At 52.8% G+C, this 23,571-nt stretch overlaps 1 protein-coding gene across 3 annotated transcripts in view; it reads left to right on the forward strand.

The window, feature by feature from the left end:
- Window positions 1-20,006, forward strand: part of LOC135423788 (rho GTPase-activating protein 39-like) — a 56,204-nt gene extending 36,198 nt beyond the window's left edge. For all 3 annotated transcript variants that reach the window (XM_064674363.1, XM_064674365.1, XM_064674364.1), the window contains exons 3-10: window positions 741-2,043; window positions 5,386-5,932; window positions 7,117-7,206; window positions 13,698-13,771; window positions 15,281-15,480; window positions 16,372-16,463; window positions 16,934-17,103; window positions 17,467-20,006. In XM_064674363.1, coding sequence (XP_064530433.1) covers window positions 741-2,043; window positions 5,386-5,932; window positions 7,117-7,206; window positions 13,698-13,771; window positions 15,281-15,480; window positions 16,372-16,463; window positions 16,934-17,103; window positions 17,467-17,661 — 2,671 coding nt within the window. In that variant the 3' untranslated portion in view covers window positions 17,662-20,006. The remainder of the gene's footprint in view (window positions 1-740; window positions 2,044-5,385; window positions 5,933-7,116; window positions 7,207-13,697; window positions 13,772-15,280; window positions 15,481-16,371; window positions 16,464-16,933; window positions 17,104-17,466) is intronic.
- Window positions 20,007-23,571: the final 3,565 nt, after the last annotated feature.

Raw genomic sequence — 23,571 nt, forward strand, 5'->3', positions numbered from 1 at the left:
TTCTGCTGCAGAAAGTGCCCTTGGAACTGGGGTGTTGCAGTGGGCACGTTGGGTTGTGATCCTGAGTACCACCACGGATCAGAGGAGGGTTTCACAGCCATGAGAGCTGAGCAGGGCCAGTTGGTTTGGCCAAGGGAACCAGATCTAGTGCATCAGGATTGGGAGGAGGCTTAGCATGTTGTGTGGGGCTGTAACACGTCCTATGAGCTGAGGATGGCTGCCCCCATTCACTTCCCATAGACCTCATAGGTTTTTCTGCAAAATAAACATGCATTTGGAAACTTAAATCAACAAAATAGCGTGGTCTGGAAGGACTGTCATCATAATTGGATAATCCAAAGACAGATACTTGGGATTACTTTCCAATTTAATGCTTGAGTGGTCCAGAAGAAGTTGCTAATCTCCAGCTGGTTGTTCTGGGTGCCATACTGGTGGCTGAGTTTTAAAGTGTAAGTTGTGTCCTATCTCAGTGCTGCTGATACCAGACAGGTTATAATATCATGAACTCATTTCATCTCGTTCTGCTGTTCACAACTCAGAAATTTATCATGTGTGTAACAACAGTGATGTTCTGTTTCAGGAAGGGGGATCTCCAGGAAAAAATAACATGCTGATGTAACTGGTTGGGGAATCTTCAGGCACTTTGAGAGGAACTATGTGGTATTTGTGTAGATGTAGAGGGTACTCCAGTTAATACCATCCTTCAGTAATCGCTTGTATTTGTATCTTTCTTCTTTTAGGGAGACTCCTACCCAGTGGCAGCCTCTGCCAGGCACAAAAGCAGCCATGTTGGTCAAAGTGAACAGTTTGAGGCAGATACAGAGCTTTTCAAACAGTTCACTTCAGCTGCAGAGCGCTCCAGAGCCCAACAGCCCAAAATCTCTTCCAAAACCAGCTATATATGCTCAGCCTCAATCCAGGTCCCAGAGCCCCGGAGCGACAAAGCAAACAGGAGACACAAAGCAGTCTATGCAGATCAAAAAGACGGAGAACGGTGGGTTTTGCCTGGTGCTGATGAATGGCCCAACTTCTCAAACACCTCCCAGGAGCCGGACAGGAACCCCCCAGCCTGCATCCCCCAAGTATGCCTCCCCTGCACCCATATACGATGAGCCATCGCTGGAGTCACCAATTTACGATGAGCCACCAGTCGATATGGACACAGAAAGCGTTGCTGTGAGTGGCATGTCTCCACCGAGGTCACCAAGCAATAGCTTAAAAAAGCAACTGCAACCGACCAAATTATTGCAGCATCCCAGTATGCAACAGCAACAAGCTGCAAAGAAGCATGCAAGAAATCCCTCTTCCACTGAATACAGCCCAGCTGGCAGGGAATACATAAAACATATGGTCAATGTTGACCAATCTGCCAGACTCTCCCACTCTTCTCCTGCAACAGCTGATGCTTCCACTAAACTGCCTGGTCAGCTTGCTTCAAAGGACAGTTTCAAGCAGTCTTGGAGGATCTTGGAAGCCAACGTCCTCAAGAACATGGAACTCCACCACAGTCGTCAGAACAGCCTGCAGACTCAGGAGTACCCAGCTGGTATAAGCCACCAGGATTCTGGTTATTCGACCGGCCCTTCTCCAAGCTTGAGAAAAAGGAAAGGAAGGAGGCAAGGAACAGGTCAAGTAAGACCTGGCTCTGTGGGCAGCAGCAGTGAGCTCACAGCTCTGAACGATAAAGTGATCGCTGAGATGCGCGCAGTGGTGGGCAGGTCAGCAGCTTGCAGGGGAAGCAAAGCCAGCCTGGATGCTGAGAGCCTGGAGAGTGGTGTCCCAGCAGAGAGCAGCAAGGTCAGGTTTCAGTCTGACCACTTGAAAAAATGCATCAGCCGGAGCTCCAGGGACGACGTCTCGGCCAGCAACAGGTCTCTGTACAGGCAGGGCCTGGAGATGAGGGAGGGCTTTCCCAGCGATGCAGCTGCTCTGCAGGACACAATAAGGCAGAAGAGGACTTTTGAGAAAATAGATTCTTTAGAAAAGAACGTGACCAGCCAGACAAGCTTAGCTTCATCGGATGCCACACGCCTCTCCTCACAGGTACCGCGCAGCGGGGAATCGGGGGCCTTGGCTGGACTGTCGTGGTGCAGAACTGCTCCCAAGGGGGGGTTGGTTCAAAACACGTCTGGGCCTGCAAAATAGGAAACAGGTCACAAAGCTTCACAGCTTTGCGGGTGGAGACCTCATTTCAGGCCAGTGGTGTGAGAGGAGGAGGAGTTGCAGGGACTAAGGGCTCATGCCCAGCATGACCTCAGCACTGCTCTGTTGTTTGGGTAAATCTGCTGCCCCATCAATTTACTGTCACTCGTGTCTTTGTTGGGAGCCCTTACCCCTCATATGTCCTTCCTTTGCTGGGATGATCTGAGTCAGTGGGGTGCAGGACACGGGCATTAGGATTTACGTGGCCATGAGCAGCAATTCCTCTTTCTCTCTTCTTTTTCTGATGGTTCCTCATATGCTCTTCTCCCTCCCAATTCCCGAGCATCAAATGGAAACATTTAGAAAACCAGTGTTAATTATTTTAAAGCCCATTAGTGTGCCTGCACAAGGCGAGTAGTTTTTCTCTATTACACAGCACTTCTGCAGAATTTAGTTTGCCAAGTACCTTGCTGTCACCTGAAATCTCTTGGAAAACTGATGTCATGTTCCTGCATTTCCCATTTTTCAGGCACAGAGCCAGATCAAGTTTATACAATCTACTGTTAATAGTTCAGGAATTTCATTTCACAGCCTCTTTAGACTTGGTGGAAAACTGCTCTCTGGTCTTCCAGCTGTGTTACACCTCATTGCATTGACAGGGAGAGCTGAGACTTGATGTCTTGATTATCCACAAGAGATGATGGTTTGGGGATAGGCTGTTGGCCTTGAAAATGAAGAATAGTTCATGTGTCATAATATGGGGAAGGAGAATACAGTGGAAGATGTAAGGAGATGAATGTTGTGGTAAAGGCAAAGAGTCAGTAAATAAAGAAATATTCACAGAAGTACTCAGAAATATAAGAGTCCAAGTAAGGAGAGGAGGAAGTTGCAGAGAACATGGCAGCAAAATCGCTGCCTTAGATGAAAATGGCAGTGAGTGGCTTGAGTCATCAGTGATGTCCTGTGCTGCGCCTGTGAGATGGAGAGGAGAACGAGGAGACAAGGACTCTCATTATCTGAGGAATGTGGGCAGAGGTTCTGAGACAGGCTGAGCACAGGTGGCTGTGTGCTGTCAGTACAAAGATAACAGCTGGGGAGCTGTGTGAATGAGATGTGAGAGATAAACTTCAGAGAGAGCAGAGAACCCGGAGCCTGCTGAACCTTGAGAGAGTACGAGGAGGTGGCTTCTCAGAAGAAAGATGCTGAAGGAGCAGGTAAGGTGATAGGAGCAAAACCAACCCTGGGCAGGGAAGGTGAATTGAAGGAGACTGAGGATGTGGAGATGGCAGAGAACTGCAGGCAGGGATTTTTAGTCAGTGTGTTGAGTGAATTCAGAGAGGGTGAGGAAGTAGAGGAGTAACTCAAAGGATACAAAGCACAATGTAGAAAAAGGGGAGAATTGATTGTGCCCCCGGCTGGCAATAAGAGGTGGAATGTGATGTGTGCTAATCCCATCATCCACGTGTAGGGACATGTTGGGTGTAAGATAGGGAAAGGTTGGACTGCATGAGCCTTTTTCATGAGTTCAGCAGTTCCTCTATACGAAGAAGAAAATACTGACTTGCCCTAAACTTCTAAGAACTGCTGTGTGGTTTGGGTTTGACTGTAGACCATGACCAGAGCAGAGTGTGGCATGCAAGTTAAAGGTGGTCTGCAAAGAAGGAAAATACATGTTTGATTTCACTATTTCCACTTCAAAACCAAAATTTACTGCATGTGTTTTTTGTCTTCCTTTAAAAAGCAAAAAGCTCTAGGTTATCGTTTGGCTTTTTCCGCTTGCTAACGATCTCCTTGGAGAACACAGGGTGAAATGTGGGCTCTTTAGCTCTTGGCTGCTCCATGTGGGAATTTCAAGTCTAACAAAAAAGTCCATTTCCTAAAACAATTTTTTGGGTGCTTGGGCTCAATATGTGTCCCAGGCTGCCACTTTCATTCAAAACTAAAAATTCTGGATGGGCAAAAGAAGTATCTTTTCTCTCAAATAATCATTGCTCATGTTTTCTTGGGACCAGTACTACCAAAGCTCTAATGATGTAGTTATCTGTAGTGATTGCTGGGAAACAAGGATGGCCTACATGTAAAAAGTACAGACAGAGTCTGGGAGGAAGGAAGGTCTCTGTGCTGCTGATCTCTGTGAACCTGTGATCAGTGGACTTGTCCCTGGAGCAGATGAGTTTGATCACTGCAGGCTGTGGGTGGGAGCAGCTGTCCCCACTTCTCTGAGCAGAGAACTTCTCTGAGAACTCAGTACTGTGAGCAATTCTGATTTAATTTGGGGAAGGTTGTGCCAATGGGGAGCGTGTTGCAGAGATGTCCCTGAGTCCTGTGCAGCAGGACTTGCAGAAGCCCCGGTCTGTAGCCACAGCTGGTGCCTTCCCTGTAGCTGCTGAGGAGCTGGGCCGGTTTGGCAGGAGGCCGTGGTGGGTCTGTGGGATCTGGCAGCACTGGAGATGGCAGCTGACTCACACAGGTACCTGATCTCCTCACTTCACCAACTCAAACATGATCTATCCTACCTGGGTGACAGCCTTGCCATCAGAATACCCGTGCCCATTCTCCTGTGTGCCTCTCAGCTGCTCCTGTCCTGTTTGTGTGTCTCATTAGTCTTTCCTGTAGGAAGGTCATGGTGTAATTGAGATACGTGATTTCAACACCTCTAGTGCAGAGACTGTCCAGGCACAGGCAGCTCCGGAGGGTTGCTGGCTGTGTTGATTTGGTTTTGTTTGGTTGGAGGTTTTTTGCTAGAACTTGGAAAAACAGTGAAGGTAGGAACCCGGTATGGGATTGTAGGGGCCACAGTGGGTAAGGCTGAGAAGGAAACTGCTCATATTGCTGTGGCTGGTCTATAGTCTCTGCTACCTCCTGGTGTCCCCGCCTGCCTCCTGGAGCTCCACAGGAACTGAGAGGTGAGGAGTGGGGAGGTGCTCGGCTCCCCAGTGCTTGGTTGCTGTGGGAGTTGGCCCAGCTCCTGCCTGGGCTGTCCCCATGAGCTCTGGGACAGCTTGGACACTCAGCCCTGTTGCTCCATGTCCCAGCGCTTCCCTTTGGGACTGCAGCAATGTGTGGCTGTGCCAGCCAGGCTCTTGCAGAACTATAGGTGTCAGCCACAGATTCTGCACCAAGTCATGTTTGCACAGACTCAGCACTATGCAGTTCCTGGTAGCTTCATGACTCACCATGGGTAATTTTCCTAGCAGGGTAAGGAGTCACCTAAGCTGCTTTTGACACTTCTGTTCTTCACAGCCTGGGACCATAGAGCTGGACCCCAAGCAGGAGGGCAGTGGCCAGCGCGGGGGCTGCGTGGGATGCCACTTCCCCTACAACACCCTACGGAAGCCCATCTCCCAGAGCAGCATGGCAGACTGGGCCTCCAAAAACCTGAACATGCACACGCAGGGCATCTTCCGCCGCAGGATCTCCATCTCCAACATGCTGTCCTGGAACGGCGGCTCCATCAAAAAGCCCATGCTCATCACCAGCAACCGCACCATCAAAAAAGAGGCGTGTGAGATGTTCAAGCTGGTGCAGAGCTACATGGGAGACCGCCAGACTCGCCTGGACCGCAACCATGTGGCCCTGGTGACGGTCACCAAGTGCTGGAGCATGCAGGGGCTGCGGGACGAGCTCTACATACAGCTGATCCGGCAGACCACAGACAACATGTGCTACCGGAGCCTGGCGTGGGGCTGGGAACTGATGGCCATCAGTCTGGCCTTTTTCTCCCCGTCACCCAAATTTCAGTCTTACCTGGAAGGTTACATTTATCGCCACCTCGACAGTGATGAAAACAGTAAGTGCCTCATGCACCTCCTCTGTACCCAGCAGCATCCTGGTAGGTTGTTCCACTCCGGGTTTTAAAAGTACAGGTAGTCCCCAGCCAGTGCTGTGGGCTCTGTCAGTGAAAGCACAATGTATTGGGCGAGTTCTTCCTTCCTTAGTGGGATGAAGCTGCCACCAGCTCATCCCCTTCCAGTTCTCACTTGTGTCTGACAAAGAAAAGCCAGGCCCAGAGCGTGCTCACCTCATCCATCAGCATTGAAATGAGCTGATTTTGACCCACCAATGGCAGAGTTTCTTTGGGTTCTCTGAAGACATTTATTTCTAAGTCAGTAAATGAGTAGTAAAAAAGTACAGTCTGAAGACTTTACTTCTAAGTTCCTTAAAGCTGAAAAAAAAAAAAGGATGATTGTTAATACCTAACTTTTGAAGGGAGACATTGCCAACACTGGGAACAGGCCTTGGCTTGGCACAGTCAGGGACCCTGAAGAATGCAGGCTTTCAGTGCAATTTCTCTGTCTTTCAAAAGTCTGGGGACCAGCCCAGCAGGTATTCCCCAATTTTAATGTGGAGGAAAAGCAACAACAGCGCTCACCATGTCCTGTCCAGTCTCAGGTCAGAAACCAGAGCACATATTTCCCCTTGGTCTGTGAGGGCTTCTCCCTGTGTTTGAAGCCCCCCAGGTGTGTGGGGTGGGTGCAGCTCTGCCCCAGCACCGCAGCAGAGGTGGGACCGGGGCAAGCAGTGCTGAAACGTCAACCCTTGCCTCCTGGTTTTGTGCTTGTAGCCTTAATGTGGGATTCCTTCACTGAACTGTCAGGTGTGCAGCACTAGTTTGGGTTTTATGAGGATCCTCTGCCCTTGTCACTTCTCCCCAAACCATTCCCTCCAGCTGTGCTTGGCCCAGAGTGCAGGCAGCAAGGAGGAGCACTCTGAGCTGTCTGAGCAGATTGTTCCTTCTGCTGGTATTTAGGCAGCAAGTTTATTTAGGCTTCTCAACTGTTTGGCCATTTGGAGAAACTGAGTGATGTTCTGGGCCCCTCACTCAGGTGCACTGGGAGCTGGCTGTGCTGCAGGACCTTTCCCCAGACTCCTCTCATTCTGGAGTCAGGCTGGCTGCTACAGCCAGGGGCACTTCCAGGCTTTGGTATTTTAATATATCACATTATTAATCCAGATCCTCTTTTGATTCTTCAGTTGCCCAGCGCATCAAGGAGCTTGTGGATCTGAAAAACAAGAAGAACTCGAAATCCAGGAAAAAGAGGAAACAAAACACAGAGGATGAAGGTAAGGGGAGGCACAGGGAGCCAAGAGGGGGGTCTGCACTGATCTCAGGCAGGCAGGGATTCTGAGCTCTGCTGAAAATCAGACTATTTTTTTAAGTGCACAGACTTGGGAAAAATTCCCTGGTGGGCGGCTGGTCCGTGAGCTTTGACCAGAGCATGGATCAGCAGTGTGGGTGCCAGCTGGGCTGCATGTGGGACATGTGGGGGGCCTTTCAGTCAAACTAGTGTGAGAAAAGGGATTTTAATTTGGATGCAGACCTGGGTCTGTAGTTCAGCTGGTTTGTGAATGCCATGGAGCTTCTATAGCATGTTCCAGTGCTAAAAGCCACATGAGTCAGTGCGTTGAGAAGATCCTGTCTTAGTCATGTAAATGGATTTTGTAAACCACTGCCTAACCTGAGGTCCTTCGGGGAGGATGGTGTACCTGGGGAAGGACACGACCTTCTCTCCAGTATTGGCTTCCCTTTCTGAGCTCTGACAGCCCAGGGCCTGCACTGGAGTCTCTGCTGAGAGAACAAGAGCTCACACATTCCTCCAGACTCAGTTCAACTGCTGGTTGCAGGATAACACTTTATCTGGCTAAAGTCTTACTGAACAAAAAGTCCATTCAGTATTTTTCTGTATTGCTTTCAGGAAACTTGAGTCAGCCCTGTGAATTCCTATCAGGCAGCAGTTTCTATCAAGTGGTGTTGGTGTTTGTAATCTGTGAGAGCTGGAGTCCAGCTCCTGCATTCCTGAGCCCTACCTGACACCAGCAGGCAGCTGTGCTCCCTTTGGTGGCTTCCCTGTGTCACTGCTGTGTCACCCTGTGTCACGAGGCAGCTGCAAGGGAGGTGGCTGGGGAGGGCCCTGGGTTGGAGCCCCTGCACTTCAGAGGGTTCATTGTTTCTCTGTCTCTGCTGGGATTTGGAGCAGAGACCTGAAATTGCACAGAAGTATTATATTTCTGGTAGGAATATGTGTTTTTCCTTTCCTGTTCATGCCCAGGAGAGTTCAGCCCATTCTGAGCCTTTGAAAATTCATTTTTCTTGTGCTCAGAGGGACTTAGGCATCTTTATGGGAGAACTCCATGGAGATTGCCCTGTGCAGGGTGTGCTGCCTGTGGGCTGAGCAGGCTGTTCTGTGCAATTGTATGTCTATATTGCATGTGCTGGAGGTGTGCTTAGGAAGATAGGGGTAGTTTTTACCTAAGAACAAACAATAAATTTAAAATAAAAAAAATAGAACACCAGCATTTGAACTCGATGATCTTTGTGGGTCTCTTCCAACTCAGGATATTCTGTTTTGCTTCTATCATATATATTTATAAATATATATAAGTATATGAAACGTTATGCAAAAGGCATGCTAGGATTACTTCATAAAGTTTCCAGAATGAAGCACTTGAGAGTCAGCCGTGCGTGTGTGGGCTCAGCTGGGCTCTGGTGACAGGTCACACACACTGTTCCCTTTCATGGAATCACAGATTCATTAAGGTTGGAAAAGCCCTCTAAGGTCATCGAGTCCAACTGTTCCCCCAGCACTGCCAAGGCCACCACTAACCATGTCCCCAAGTGCCACATCCACGTGGTTTTTTAACACTTCCAGGGGTGGAGATTGTACCCCTGCCCTGGGCAGCCTGTTCCAGTGCCTCATTACCCTTGCAGTGAGGAAGTTTTCCCTTATATCCAGTCTAAATCTCCCCCGGCACAGCTTGAGGCTGTTCCCTCCTGCCCTTCCCTGGGCCCTGTGTGCTCTCTGGCCCAGGAGGCTGCTCTGGCAGTGGCTGGGATGGATGAGCTGCTCTGCAGGGGCTCAGCAGAGGAGGCAGCAGGGCTGGCAGCTCACTCAAAGCAGCTTTTTCACAGGTGACTGAGAACTCTGAGGACTTTTTCTGGGGCCTGACCTCAGAGTTGCACCTGAAGTAAGGGGGAATCCTGCAGGACCACGCCAGGTTCTATCTGCTGCTGACTGGAAAGGTCAGGCTGTTCCCTGGAACACCTGGTTCTGTTCCACCAGCCCCATTTGCCAGACGTGTGAGGGGTGGTGGGATCCCTGAAGCTGCAAGGCTGTTGTGAGAAGCTCATTAGTGGCTCTGAAATGTGAAGATGCTTATGGATGATGTAGCAGCAATTTAGCAGAGAAATCCATAGGGAAATGAAATGTACTGTCTTCAGTCAGAACTGAGTAGTAGATAAGCAGGCATCTATGTAAATCTTTCAGTGAAACATGGAGTTGAAGCAGTGATTTCACACACACACACTCCCTTCAGTGCAGAGGCTTATAAACACTTAGGTGAGTAAACATTTACCATCTGACATACAACCAAAGAAAGAATTTTGAAGTTTCCCACACTTACCACTGCAGTCTTCATCTTCTAGTGTAATTTTCTGCTAGTAAATGAAATATGAAGGTGGTGTGAGATCTTTTCATGCATCAATAACCCATTGAAAGGCAGAAGAATAACAGGTAGAAATAAATGCTGTGTTTTCAGAAGGAGGATTGTCTGCTGATCCTGCAGGAATGTAAGCTGGGCTTTGGGTTTATACAAGGAGACAAATCATGAGCTGGCAACTCAGTGTTGATACAAAATTATTCAGGACTGTAGAAGTGAAAGGTGCAGAGGGATCTGGTGAGGGTGAGTAACAGAGCCATCAAGCAGCAGAGAAAATTGTGTCACCAGAAGCAGGGTTTTATGTGGGGCAGAGGTCCCTGAGTGCACATGCAGCAGCAGGCTCCGCTGGAACCCTTCAGAGGAGGGAAGGACATTTTGCAGCTCATATATGAATTTCCAGAAACACATGCACAGTGCTGGGAAGAGGTCAGAGACCAAACAGAGGATCTTGTAGGAAAGGGACAGAGAACAAAGCAGCCCTCAACTGTGTTGTGCTGTGCCCACCCTGCATGTGCTGCCCAGGGTCTCTCTGAGGCTCATGAGTGTGGCAGGAGGTGACACAGGAGGTGTCACCTGGAGGAGGGAAGAGGGGAGAAAGTCGATGGGCTGAAAGAAACTTTAGGTCACCTGGGGAAAGCAAGAAGAAAATTTCTCACTGTTTTTGGAAGCAGCAGAGCCGGAGGCTGCCTGGTTTTGGTGTTGGGCAGCAGGGTCCAGAGCACACTGTCCTGAAGCACAGAATGAAATCGTGACGGGTCAGCAAAGCAGGGGGTGGTGCAGGTTGGGAGCATAAAGAGGCTTAGGAAGAAATGGGACAAATTCTAAGAAGGGAAGTCTGTCTGCTGCTGGTTAATGGTCCAGATGCAGCATTGCCTCAGGGTATTGCCCACCTGCTGTTAGGCAGGAGACTTTGGAAGGGGAAGACTCATTTTTCAGACATCCTGTATCTGTTTTTTATCCTGGTGACAGGTGCAGGCTGCTGGCTCATCCGGCCCTTTGGGCTGCTGAATATGGCATTTCCCACATAAGGAATGGTGATGGAGGAGCATTGCTGGGATGCAGAAGGAGGCACTGGTGGTGTGAGGAAAAGCAGCTAAAACAGTGCTGTAAAATGGGGGTGCCTGGGCAGATCTCAGCCAGGAGAGCAGCACTGCTGGTGCCAAGCCCAGCTGAGCTGCTTGGGGGCACCTCCCCCTGTGCTAAAGAGCACAGTAAGACAGGATCCTGGTCTCAGACCCTGCCTCTGGCTGAGGTCCAGAAGGCCGTGATAGATCAGAAAAATATCCAGACAACAGCTTCTTCCTGTGCTAAAATACATGTCCCATAGGCAGGTCCTGTTGGATGCATTTTTAAGACATTTTTTTGGCAGGAAAGCATTCTAGTCTGTTCCAGAAGGTATGTTCCTGCATGTGTTGGGATTTTAACTTGTTGTAAAAGGAGAGATTCTTTAAGATGCTCTTCACATGTGTTTTTAGGCTGGCACATGGAAAAATATTTTCCCTTGAAAACTGTTTTTCACTGTGTGGGCCGTTAGTAGTTTTCTGTTCCTGAGCTCCTGAGGCTACTGTGGTACCACACGAAATAACAGATCATCTTTGATTTCTCAGATTCATGATGTGCTCACAGAAGTGGAATTGCCTTCAGGATTAGCCCCTTCCAGGTGGTGCAGACAAAGCTGCCTGGCCCTGCACCACGGGGCATGAGCTGGGGCGTTGGGGGGTACCTGACCCATGTGTTGGGACACCAGGCCGTGTGTGATGAGCTCAGTGCCAGGAGCTGGGCACTGGCTGAGCATTCCAAAAGCACCAGATGGTTGGGGCAGGTTGCTGGTTTAGAAAAGCTGAGGCTAGGTTCTGCTCCTCTCCCACATGTTCCTGTCAGCAGCTCACTGTGTGCCTCCTGGCCTCTCCCCGTCTCCGCTGTCCACCCCACCCTGCACGTGCCCCGGAGCCGGGAACGCTGTGCCGGGGCAGGTGGCTCCTGCCCTGGGCAGGGAGGCCTCATGGCCTCTGTGCTCACCAGGGCCAGTGCTGCTCACCTGTTCCTCAGGGCTCTGCTGCTTTCTTGGCCATTCAGCTCTGTGGGCAGTGTCTCCTCCAGCCTCTCGCGCACACAGCAAGTCTGTTTCTCAGTTGCCTCACACTTGGTTGGCCTCACGTGTGGCCTCAACAGGCCCCTTTGGGTCAGAGGCTGCAGCTCAGTCGTCACGTTGAGCAGGAGGCCTCGCTGCAGAAAGTGCTGGATGTTTTAGGCTGTTCCCAGGACCAGGGAGCTTCCTGGGAAAGTATGAAACAGGCTTCAAGCAAACATGTCTGCTGCCCACGCATCAGGCTCTGCAAGACACCAGTTCCTCTGCAAACCTTGTTAAGCTTTTGGGGTGATTATGGGTTTCATGGTCTAATTACAGTGTGAGAAAACATTTCCTATTATTAGTTTTGAATGTGCTGCCTCCTGCATAATTGCTGGGATGCAGAGACAGAGTCCAGCCTTTTTCCCATCCCCTCTGTAAAGGGTGACACCTCGCTTCAGGGTGTGTCTCACATCCGACAGCAGCAGCTGTAACCTGGGATGGTGAAGCACCACAGAGCAGCTCATTGGGATTGTTTGCTTTAGTCCTTAGACATTCCCAGTGTAAATCATGCCTGGGATTAGTAAGATTTTTGCTTACAGTGAATATTTTGCTTTAGATATTCCTGAGAGAGAAATTCTTAAAGCTGGCTTTCCTTCCCGTTGCCTGTGGGAGATGGGAGTGCTGTTGTACCTCCTCTGGCGTGGCTCCAGCAGTGGGGAGAGGCTGCTCCCGCTGTGAGGCAGATTGGTGGAGGCAGGGGGTGCTTGTTTCATCATGAGGAGCCAAGGACTGTGGCTTGTCTGATGGCTGAGAGGAGAATGAGGGACAACATATCTCTCACCTTTGGGAATTGTTGCTCTGCTTGGGAAGAGCTTGTCCTCCTTCTGCATTGAGGGGTTTTGAGGACCTCCAAGTTCCCAACCAGCTTACCTAAGCCTTAGGGTGTGTGAAAGGCTGATCTGAAACACGCAGCATCTGACCAGAATGTAGATTTTCAAAGCCACAAGTATTTTGAACTCTGCTGCAAGCTTTGGGCCTGGCAGGGAATCAAATAGGGCAGATCTATTCACTGCTTTCAGCAAAGCAGTTTGGGTTTTACTTGAACAAGAACAAAAGGCCAATGGTTTTGGAAAAACTCTCCCAGCAATCAGTGCTCTGTCATTGCAAACATTTCTCTTGGTGTCACGGGGGGATTAGCTCTGTGAATCCTGCCTGCGCTCGCCCTCAGAGTTCACTGAACCAAGCACAGCCAGAGCAGGCACTCTTGTGGAGGACAGCAGCTTTGGAGGTGCAGTTCCCAGGCACCTGGGAACCAGTTCCCAGGCACCAGTGTGTCCCATTTTCCCCATCTCGCAGAGCACCCCTGAGCCCCACAGGACAAGGGTTCGAGGAGGCTGCAGGCAGGAGCATGAGGAAGCCTTCTGCATGTCCTGGGGATGCTGACACCCTGCCATCTCCCCACACCTCTCCCTGTGTCCTGAGGTCACTCTAGGTAGTGGTGCTGCCTCTCTGGCTGCTTTCTCTGCTGCTCCTCTCCCACTAGCCAAGGAACTGAAGTTCTTGGATCATAAGCAATTGGTTTAAAACACTTTATAACCTCCCCTGGCAGAAGGCTGACTGTGTGCTCTGTGGCTTTGGTCTGGGAGGATGTAATTACCTGGCCCTGTGTCTGTGAGGCACTTGCCCTGGCTGTGCCAGCGGGCAGGACTCAGGCGTGTGTGTGCCCAGGCTGTGAACGCTGAGGGGCAGCCGTGCCCTGAGTCAGGACTGGCTCCTGTGAGGGAGGTGGAGATCTGCAGGAGTGGGGCTGGGAGGGGCAGAGCTCCTTGACCAAGGAGGCCCAAACCCCAGCTGGCACTGACCCTGCCTTCCATGGGGCTGGGAGGCTTCGAGGCGCTCCGTGCGAGGTTCCAGCAGCCCTGCCCTGCCACACATGGAGAGGGCTGCTTGTGCCAGTCTGAGCTGCTGTGCTGGAGCTCTCTGGAGGGCTCTGGGGTGGTGGGTACATGGTGCTGTGGGCTGACCACTCGTTCCTCTTTCCCTCCAGGTCTGCCCATTAGCACCTATGCCAAGTACTGCTACCGGAAACTCCAGAAAGTGGCCGTCACTGGAGGCAAAAAGGTGAGCAGGGCCCGGGGGCTGCCCGGGGCACTCTGCTGCCCGGGTCCCTGAGCACTCACTCCAGGACTCAGGAGGTCACCACTGACCCAGTGCTGGGAGATGCAGACAGAGCGAGTGGGGGAGGTTTGCTCAGGGTGCATCTCCCCATGCACGTCTGGGAGAAGGCTGTGCCCAGGTCCCATCATCCTCCTGGCAGGCAGTGCCTGCCATGCTGGCAGCTGCATGGCTGGGTGCTCCCTGGCCTTGGGGACAGAGACAAACCCAACATGTACTTGTCTCTGGGGTAAGAGGAACTGTCTGTGCAAAGGACGCCCATCACTTGGTTTCTTCAGGTGAGGGAAGATTCTCCCTTTGCCACTGAGAGCTTGCATGGGCTGGGTCTTCCAGCTGGTTTACTGCAGAGTTATTCATTCCCAGTTCAAACAGTCACACAGCAGAGATGTCTGATGTGAATGGGAGCCTCTGTGCTCTGTGTTATCTGAAAATCCTCCTCCCTTCCCTCTGCACGATTCTCTGTGTGGCTGTGAAAGCTGGCAGGTGGCCTCAGCCTGCCCGTTCTAGGTCCCTGAGCCAGATCTGGTCATCTTTTATTTCTGCAAATCCCTCTGGGGCCTCCCTGCCATCTGGACTTCGTGTACAGCGAGCAAATAGCTGAAATATCTCGGGAGGGGTGAAGGCTCCTGGTGTCCTGGCAGGGGCAGGACAGGAAGCCTCCAGACACACAGGGCATACAACTGCAGCCCTGGCCACTGCTTCCCCCCCGAGGGCTTGGTGGGAACTTCCCCCTGTTGTGCCTCCCTCTTGGCTGCAGGGTCACTGCCAAAGGCCATCGTGCTGGGCAGCCTGCCCCCTGTGCCAGCTCTGTCCCCCTGTGCCAGCTCTGTCCTCCTGTGCCAGCTCTGCCCCCTGTGCCAGCTCTACCCCCTTTGCCAGCTCTGTCCCCCTGTGCCAGCTCTGCACTCCTCCGAACTGCTGCCACCGGAGATTCAAAGCCCCTCTTAAGTGTTGGTGTCTGCCAGAAGGGACAGGTACCACCGCCTGCTTTTCAAAAAGTTTTAGCACTCTGAGAGCAAAGCTTTTGCTGGAGTTGGAAATACCTGGAATTCCCTTCTCCCAAGGGCTGTTTTTCAGCTGTCCCTTGGCCAGGCACTCATCAGGTCACAGATACCCTCTCCTACCTCCCTGCGGCCAGAGGCAGGCCAGGCTCCATCCTGCCTCCCACAGCAGGTGGAGCAGTCCCCTCACTCTGTGAAACACAGCAACAGAATCCCTGCAGAACCACCCAGAACTCTCCAAAGTGGTCTCCTCTGCTCCTCTTGGGCCTGATGAGTAGAGCAACTCTTGATGTTAGGAAGTGGAGGCTGTAGAATGAGAACCGTGCTGCCAGGAGGCTGGCAAGGTGACCATGTGTGGGCATTCTTCTCTGTCCTGGTCACTCCCCGTCTCTAGGTCCCTGATTCCCTGTGTCTGGCTGTGCCACAGCTGCTCTGAGCTCTTCTCTGTCCTCAGGGCCTCCGCAAACCCACGGTGGAGGAGATCACGCACGCCAGGAACGCCATCCTGACCCCGTCGCTCTTCGGCAGCTCCCTGGAGGAGATCATGCTGCGCCAGCAGGACATGTACCCAGGGAACAAGCTGCCCTGGGTGCAGACACAGCTGTCACAGCAGGTCCTGGCCCTGGGAGGGGAACAGACGGAGGGGATTTTCAGGTGAGCTTCTGGGGCACTGTGTTACTTTTGAGCCACCCACATGTCAGTCCTCAAAGCCAAGGAATCAAGATTGACCTCCACGTGCTTCCTCTTCCCTGAGAACAGCACTTTGCTGTGGATTGGACAAAATCCAACCTTCCCCAGGTTCAGGAATCACCTCTTGAAGTAGCATTAGCCTGTTTGCATGTGTTAACAGAGGCAAAAGGCAAAGGCAAGGCAGTGAGTTCTCATCAGGCACCCAAAGGCAAGGCAGTGAGTTCTCATCAGATGCAGCAGTGGCCGGCTCAGGGGAGGGAGGAGCTCTGGGGTCCCGGCAGAGCACCTCATCCAGTGCAGCACATCAGCCCTGGTGTTGCACAAGACAGGAGGAGTTGAGAGAGACACAGAATCTGTGTGGTGAACACGGGGCATTCTGCTTGGAGTTTGGTATTTGTTTGGGGTTTTTTGTGTGTGGTTTTGATTTGTATCTAAGATTTGTATTAGTTTTTCAGTAGCTAAACATGGTTTAAGGTAGGCAGCAAAAGGCTCAACTTTGCCTTATAAGGATTTCTAATGTCTTGGTGTATTTAGCCAGAGATGCTGCTCATCTTTGGTCTGAACATGCTGCAGAGAGGCCTGGTAACAGACAGCAATCCCTCATGAGGACAACGAGAGTTGATTCTGACCTAGTGGGAAGGAGACAAGTGTTGCTTCTACCCCGACTTTAAGACTGTGTGTAAAAGCAGGCACCCCCTTCTCTCTGAGGAACTGCTGCTGTAGCTGCTGCTGGTGCCTGGTCCCTTCTCCCCAAGGCCCCAGGAGCAGCCTGGGAGCCACACCTGGGCAGCTGCCACACCGAGCACATTGCCCGGCTCGCTCTCAAAAGCACCTTTGCTGTGTCTCTGTTTGCAGGATACCTGGTGACATAGATGAAGTGAATGCATTGAAATTGCAGGTGGATCAGTGGAGGATCCCGAGCAGTCTGAGTGACCCCAACATCCCAGGTACAGCAGTGTGGCAGGAGTGTTCTGGCATGGCCATGGCTGTGGAGGGGCAGGGGCAGGAGCAGGGGGTGTGCTGCTGCTTGGGGCTGTGTACACAGGCTGGCTGTACTGACTGGGATTTCATGTTGGGCCCTTTCACTGCCTTTCCAAACACTGCCCATAGAGGAAACAGTGGGAATGGGGAAGAACCTCTGGCTCTGGTGCAGTGAGGCTGTGCAAGCTGGGCAGAGCAGTGGGAGTCCTTCAGGTCTCATTGTCCTCTCCTTTAGGCAGCCCCAGAGCTGCTTCCTGGAGGAGCAGGCAGGTAGAAGCCAGTGTTTCCCAATAACTGGCTAGTTTGGCTGTCTGAATAAGGTGAAGCATCACAAGCACAAAATCCCATCTCTGCTCTCTGTCTCACTGCCAAGTTTGCCCCCAAAGGGGGTGAGGAAGTGACCAGAGCTGTTCTAATGCACCTTCTTTCTGCCCAGCCTCTCTCCTCAAGCTCTGGTATCGGGAGCTGGAGGAGCCTGTGATTCCCCAGCAGTTCTACAAAGAGTGTATCAGCAACTACGAGAACCCCGATGCTGCCGTGGCCGTGGTGCAGCTTTTGCCAGAGCTCAACAGGCTGGTGCTGTGTTACCTCATTCACTTCCTGCAGGTAGGCAGCCCCCACAGCCTTGCTGGCCAGGGGTCTGGGGCAGCTATGCTGGGCCATTGGCAGGGTTTTAGGACCTCCTGTCTGTATTTAAGGTGGGCTTCAGTGGAGGAGCCCTGCTGGCCTTGTCCCTTACGGGAGCAATAAACCCTGCTCCTGATGCTGTAGAGCCCGGGGCCCGTTCCCTGCCTGCCAAGGCTGTCAGCTGTGTCAGAGCACAGTGCTCTCCCCCTGGGCATGCGTGGCTGTTGGGGCACTGTCCTTAAGGCAGGCCCCATCTCTGCTCTCCTTGCTCCTTCGCGTGCCTGTTTGGACTTTGTTGCCCTTTTCTCTTGTTACAGCTGAATGTCTTCTTGCTCTCTGCAGATCTTTGCTCAGCCGTCAAACGTGGGCAGAACAAAAATGGATGTGAATAACCTGGCCATGGTGATGGCCCCCAACTGCCTGCGCTGCCAGTCCGACGACCCCCGCGTCATCTTCGAGAACACGCGCAAGGAAATGTCCTTCCTCCGCATGCTCATCGTGCACTTGGACACGAGCTTCATCAAAGGGCTGGTCTGAGCCGCTGGCCCCTGGTCCACACATTGCTCTGGGGAGTTGCTGGGTACCCTAAATCTTCTTCCCTCCACGTAGTTTTCTTCCATTGTCCTTGCTGTTGTCACGCCCTGGGTTAGCCCTTGAGCATCTCCCGGCATACGACCACAAGGACTGGACATTCCTGGAAGGCTCGGTTCTGTCAGCACCAGGAAGTCCTTGGACATGCCAGGTCAGGGTCAGCGGTTCCTGGCCTTCCAGTGTGTGTCAGAGAGGGGCAACCCTCCTCCTGGGAGCCACAAGACTGGTTGCTCAGTGAAAAGGCTGTGATATCTGTGAGGGACTGCTACATGGGGCAACAAGACTCTCCATTTCCCTTCTGGAGGCACAGTTGGCTTCAGGTAGGAGGACATCACTCCTGTGCTGTGGCATGAGCTGGTCCTGGGGGAGATGCTGCCTCACTGGGGATAATCCTCCTGCTATGGGGGCAGCCTGGTTCACCTCTGCAGACTGTCGGCTGGAGGGCTGTGGAGGTGCAGGGGATTTGCTGAGGCATAAAAGTCCCTCGGGCTGTCGTGGTCAGTGGAAGCACACTGCAGCCCAGGGAGAGGAGGTCTTTGAGCTGCTGCTGCTGGGGGCTGGATGGTCAGACATTCTCTACTTGGGAGCTCTGGCAGGCCAGATCCACAGCATCCCCCTCACCTTCAGAGAGCTGCAGAGGTGTGCAGCAGCACGTGGGACCAGCGCTGTGCTGAGCACCCACCCACACCACAGGGCTGGGCACCTGACAGGTAAACAACCGCTGTGGCATCCTCCTCACAAGGGCCATATCCCCTGCAGGGGTGACCCCAGCAGCCTTGCAGCTCCTTTTTGCTAAGGACAGCATGAGCTGACACCAGCTTTACTGAGAGCATCAGAGCCCACGCTCAGAGCAGCATCTGTGGCTCCAGCACCCCCTTCCTGATAGCACATCCTTCCCAGACTGCTCTGCTGGGGACTGAATACCAGTTTGGTCCCCCTCCTGGTTCAGCCCAGGTCTGAAGAAAGCTGGGAAGACCCCAAAAGTCAGAAGTGCTCCTGTTCTCTGAGAGCAGCAGCAATGCTGTGTGGTTGTGAAATGCTGGTACTGCCTGTAGTCAGCTGTGGCACTTGTGCTCTTCCCACTGAATTCCCACAGGCATTGCAGAGGGGTTGGGAAGGGAAGGGGAAGGAAAGAGACAGGTTGAGCAGCTGAGATGTGGTGGAGCCTGAGTGGAGGTAGCATCAGGCAGCAGCTCAGCGTTCTCACAGCTGCTGTTGAACCCATGTGGCTTTCTGTGTGCCACCAGAGGTGAGGCACAGCAAAGACACTGTCCTCTGGAAGCAGCACATGGATCTCTCTGCAGCCTCCAGATGCTATTATATGTTCCTTACCAAACAGCAGATCCTAATTCTGTGGCATCCTAGTGTTACTCTTCCTTTGAGGTGTTTTTCTTGCTGGAGGCTGGTCTGCCACAAAAAGCCGAGTTTTGGGATTACTGGTGCAGTGCTAAGGCTGCCAGGAGTATCCAAGGTTGCATTTGTGTTTCTGCATCCCTCTCCCTTTCCAGTGGGGACCTGGGATCATCCTCTCCAGACTGCAGTGGGGAGCCGAGCCCTGCCAACAGTGAGGTTTAGGGCTGATGCCTGAATGGGTACCCAGTGTGGGCAAGAGGTGCCACATGCAGAGTGCCCCAAGCCTGCTGGCTTGCCTGGGGCTCTGTGTGAGAGGGTTCCCAGAGCCTGTATTCGGATGAGTTTGGATGAACTCCACAGCAGGAATTCAGTTTGTGCCCAGCTGAACAAAGGTCATGGTTCCTCTCCATCTACCAGATGCCTCTGTGGTCCTGTGGGCCAGGAAATCCTGCTGCCTTGTCAGGATTAGCTCTGTCAAACATGCCCCGAAATGTGCCAGCGTGTTTCCCACCCTGGTCCCACGCTCCGACACCACGGGGCTTGTCTGGCCCTCCTGCAGCGCTGGACAGTGTGTTCCCCAGGGCTGGAGCTTCTGCCCCAGAGGTGTAGACATGAGCAGAGGTTACCAGCTGTGCCACTGTCCCGAGGTCTGTCCTGCCCTGGCCGTGTGGCCTTGCCCTTCTCATGGGGCTGCAGAGCCTGTCCCTGGGCCGGGCCCTGTGGGTGACCCCCGTTGTTCCTTGCACTTCGCTGTAGCAGTCAATCAAACCATAGGCATTTGCTGCTATTACAAATGAATGCTTCTTGCCAGGGCTGTAAAATAGGCTAATAAAGGACACTGGATATTATTTTCTTTGCCAACAGATTTGTAAATACCAATCAGTAATGTAGCCTCTTCTCTGTTCTAATAGTAATAAATAAAATCTCCATGGTTGTTCTTTTTGTGCACTGGATTTTTTTTTTAATTTCTGAAGCATGATTACATCTGCCTGGAGCTGCATATTTCAGCCTGGATGTCAGTGTCCATGAATAAGATTTTGGAATCAGCATGAAGCAAGCACTTGGAAACCATGCTGTGGGCTTGTTCTGTTGTTCTTAACTCTCAGACAGCTACTAAGGGACACTCAATGAAGCTTGGAAGAGACTGGGTTTAAACAGATGAAAGAAAATACTGCTTTACATAGGATCTTCAGGAGCCTTACAGGGTCATAAAGGTATGAGAGAAGTTTTTGGGCAGTTGGAGCTAAGATGTTCTGCTCATGTCCCTCCTCCAGCAGCTGGGAGTGCTGCAGGTGGGCTGTGGGATGTGACCACACAGGCATCCTCCCCTGCATGGTCTCTGCTGCTGGAGATGGGGTTAGTTGGACTCTTGGGCTGACCTGATGGGGACATTTTTATGTCTGAGCTGGAGGATTCTCTTGTTCCTCCATCTGTGCTCCAAGGAGCTGCAGGGAGCAGTCTGTTGGTGCTCCAGACTGGTGCTGATTCCCACTGCAGTGGGGCTGTGGCACAGGCCTGGCTGTGCTGCTGCAGCCACATGGGGATGAGTTCCTGCCCTGGATCCAGCTGGTGCTCTGAAGGTGGTCACTGTCCTGTCAGCACTGGGAAAAGCTGGTGCACTTCAGGCAAAGCCAGCAAGGGCTGCTCTGTCACAGCAGTAGTTTAAGATCACCTGTGCTGGCCAAATCACTGGGTGTTCCCGAGGTCTGGCTGGCAGAGGGTGGTGGGCAGCCTGTAGGACAAATGAGAGCAGAAGGAAGACCAGGAGCATCACAACCTCACACAGCCCTTCCCTATGTACATCTGCTGCCCAATTTCTGAGTGTTCCCCAAAGCTTTGCTTTGAAATGAACTGATTTTGGCCAAATCAGAAAAGCCCACAAACCAAGTGCTTCAGCTCATGCTCTGAGACTCAGGCTTACTCCTGCAGTCCCCTTGGCCTGATACCTGGATCACTTAAAGAAGCGATGGCCAGAGCAGCAGCTGGGCTTGGAACATGCCTGTGATTTGTTCTGGGCTTCCACCAGCAGTGCAGTTGGACCCTGTGCCAGAGGGTGGCTGGGACACAGCTCACTTGTCTGGCTGTGAGAGGAGGCAACTGCGGCTTGTCCATGACCTGCTGCCAGTGCTGGAGGGGTGATGTGTCCCAAAGGGGCACCATGCCTGCAGCACTGGCTTTCTGTGGCCAGGTTTTGGTAGCATGGGGGGCTACAGGGGTGGCTTCTGTTAGAAGCTGCCAGAAACTTCCCCCATGTCGCCAATGCCAGCTGGCTCCAGGACAGACCCACCGCTGGCCAAGGCCAAGCCCATCAGGAATGACAGTAATGCCTCTGGGGTAACATATTTAAGAAGAGAAAGAAGGTTACTGTGCAGAGGAAAAATTGCAACACGAGAACACGGAGCGAGAATGTGAACAACTCTGCAGACGCTGAGGTCATTGCAGAAGGAGGGGCAGGAGGTGCTCCAGGCACCGGAGCTGAGGTTCCCCTGCAGCCTGTGCTGCTGCCCACGGTGAGGCAGCTGCGCCCCTGCAGCCCTGGAGGAGCATCGGCGTGCAGAGACCCCCCTGCAGCCCTGGAGGAGCATCGGCGTGCAGAGACCCCCCTGCAGCCCTAGAGGAGCATCGGCGTGCAGAGACCCCCCTGCAGCCCTGGAGGAGCATCGGCGTGCAGAGACCCCCCTGCAGCCCTAGAGGAGCATCGGCGTGCAGAGACCCCCCCTGCAGCCCTGGAGGAGCGCACACTGGAGCAGGTGGATGCCCAAAGGAGGCTGTGACCCCGTGGGAGGCCCGTGCTGGAGCAGGGTCCTGGCAGGGGCCAGGCAGAGACAGGAGGGTCCTTGTCCCGCCGCTGCCCCAGCGCTGGTTCGATGGTCTGTGGGTGCAGCAGGTTCGGCACAAGCAGCTCGTGGAGGCAGCACCGAGCGGGGTCTGTGCCGGGCAGGGCTCTGGCTCTGGCACACTCGGGGACTGTCTGCAGGACACTCACCAGCAGGAAGATGGGGAAAGCTGATTTAGCTGCTCAGCGTTGCTGCTTTTAGAGCTCCTGTTTTCCCACAGCATTTGTCAGCCATGGTTAATGGGGGAGAGAACTGGGTGTGGATGCAACTGGGGAAACGAGCTCAGGCAGGATGAGGGGATGGGGAAAAGCATGGGCATTCAGAGTGAGAGGTGGACCACAGAGGGACCCTGCCAGCATTGACTGCTTACAGGTGGCCATGCAGAAAAGCTTTTAGGACACATGGAGTCACTTTTCATTTCTACTGTGCCTTCCAAAGGGGGGACACCAGCTGAGGACTCTGCCCAGGCCACGAAGGTTTGAACCTGCATATCCTGCCCAGGCCTCTGCCTGGACCTTCCGCTGTGTCACCGAGTAAATGATCCCATGTTGTCTGAAGTGTTTAGTGTTTACTCCCATAAAGGGAGCTTGTGTCTGAGGGCTGGAGGACTGTGTGACCTCAGCTGTAGGGGATGGGGGCTGGAAGGAATTGGGGCCCAAGGCCACGAAGGTGTTCAGAAGCTCAACACTGGTCTGCAAAGCTATGACTTCTCCCAAAGGAGAACTAGTGGGTTATGTCATCTCATCTCCACTTGCAGCCCCATTTCCTCCATCCCTTCTGTGCCATGTCTAGTCCTTTGTTCAGATCACAGGGAAGCGGGGAGACTGGGTAGGTGGTGAGGAAAGTGGAGGGCATGGAGTGGAGAGGGAGCAGGACCCTCTCCTTTGAGGGCAGTGAGCTACTGGATTGCCTCAGCTGTGAGGTTCAGCTTCCCTGAAATGACCTTCCTGCTGGGGAAGACAAGGACACTGCAATTGCAAATGGGAAACACTGGGCTGGGTGTCCCCCAGTGGGTGCTATCTCCCCGCTCTCAGGGCAGTTTAGCCAGACTCTAAAGCCCCAGGGACCAGAGGAAGGCCTGTAGAGCAGGATCTCAGTCATCTGCAAGTAGGCAGCCCCATAAAGGACAGGGATGTGAAGGCTCTACAGCCTGCCCCCTTCTCCCAGCTGAATCAGCAGGGATGTCTGGGTGCACTGATGTAGAAGGCCCTGCCTGTTTGTGTGTCTCTCCCAGCCACTCCATGGAAGGAGCTGTGCCTGCTCTGGCCAAGGGCACAGACTGAGGGTGGACACTCTTCCCTGGAAACCTGCAGCTGGTTCCCAGCCTCTGGTCTGGGGTGCTCTGGTTGGCAGAGAAGGGGGTGAGAAACTGTCTCAAGGTAGAAAGTAGCCAGATGTGGAGTGCTGCTGTGATGCTGGCATGCTGGCAAGGTGAGTCACTCACCTCCCACCCTGGGAGCAGCCTGGAGGTCAGGCAGACCTGTGGGACCGCCAGCAGCCTCTGACAAGAACAGGTACAAGCAGGATGAAGCACGATGGAGAGCGCTGGACGCAGAAAACTCAATGCCTGGCCTGCTGCACGTCGGTGTGGAGGGCAGGGACCCTGCCCAGATGAATGTGTGACCCCCGTGCGCGGTGCCGGCCCGCATCTCCTCCCCCAGGGCCG

Source organism: Pseudopipra pipra, chromosome 17 (genome assembly GCF_036250125.1).
Source record: "Pseudopipra pipra isolate bDixPip1 chromosome 17, bDixPip1.hap1, whole genome shotgun sequence".
In the NCBI taxonomy this organism is placed as follows: domain Eukaryota; kingdom Metazoa; phylum Chordata; class Aves; order Passeriformes; family Pipridae; genus Pseudopipra; species Pseudopipra pipra.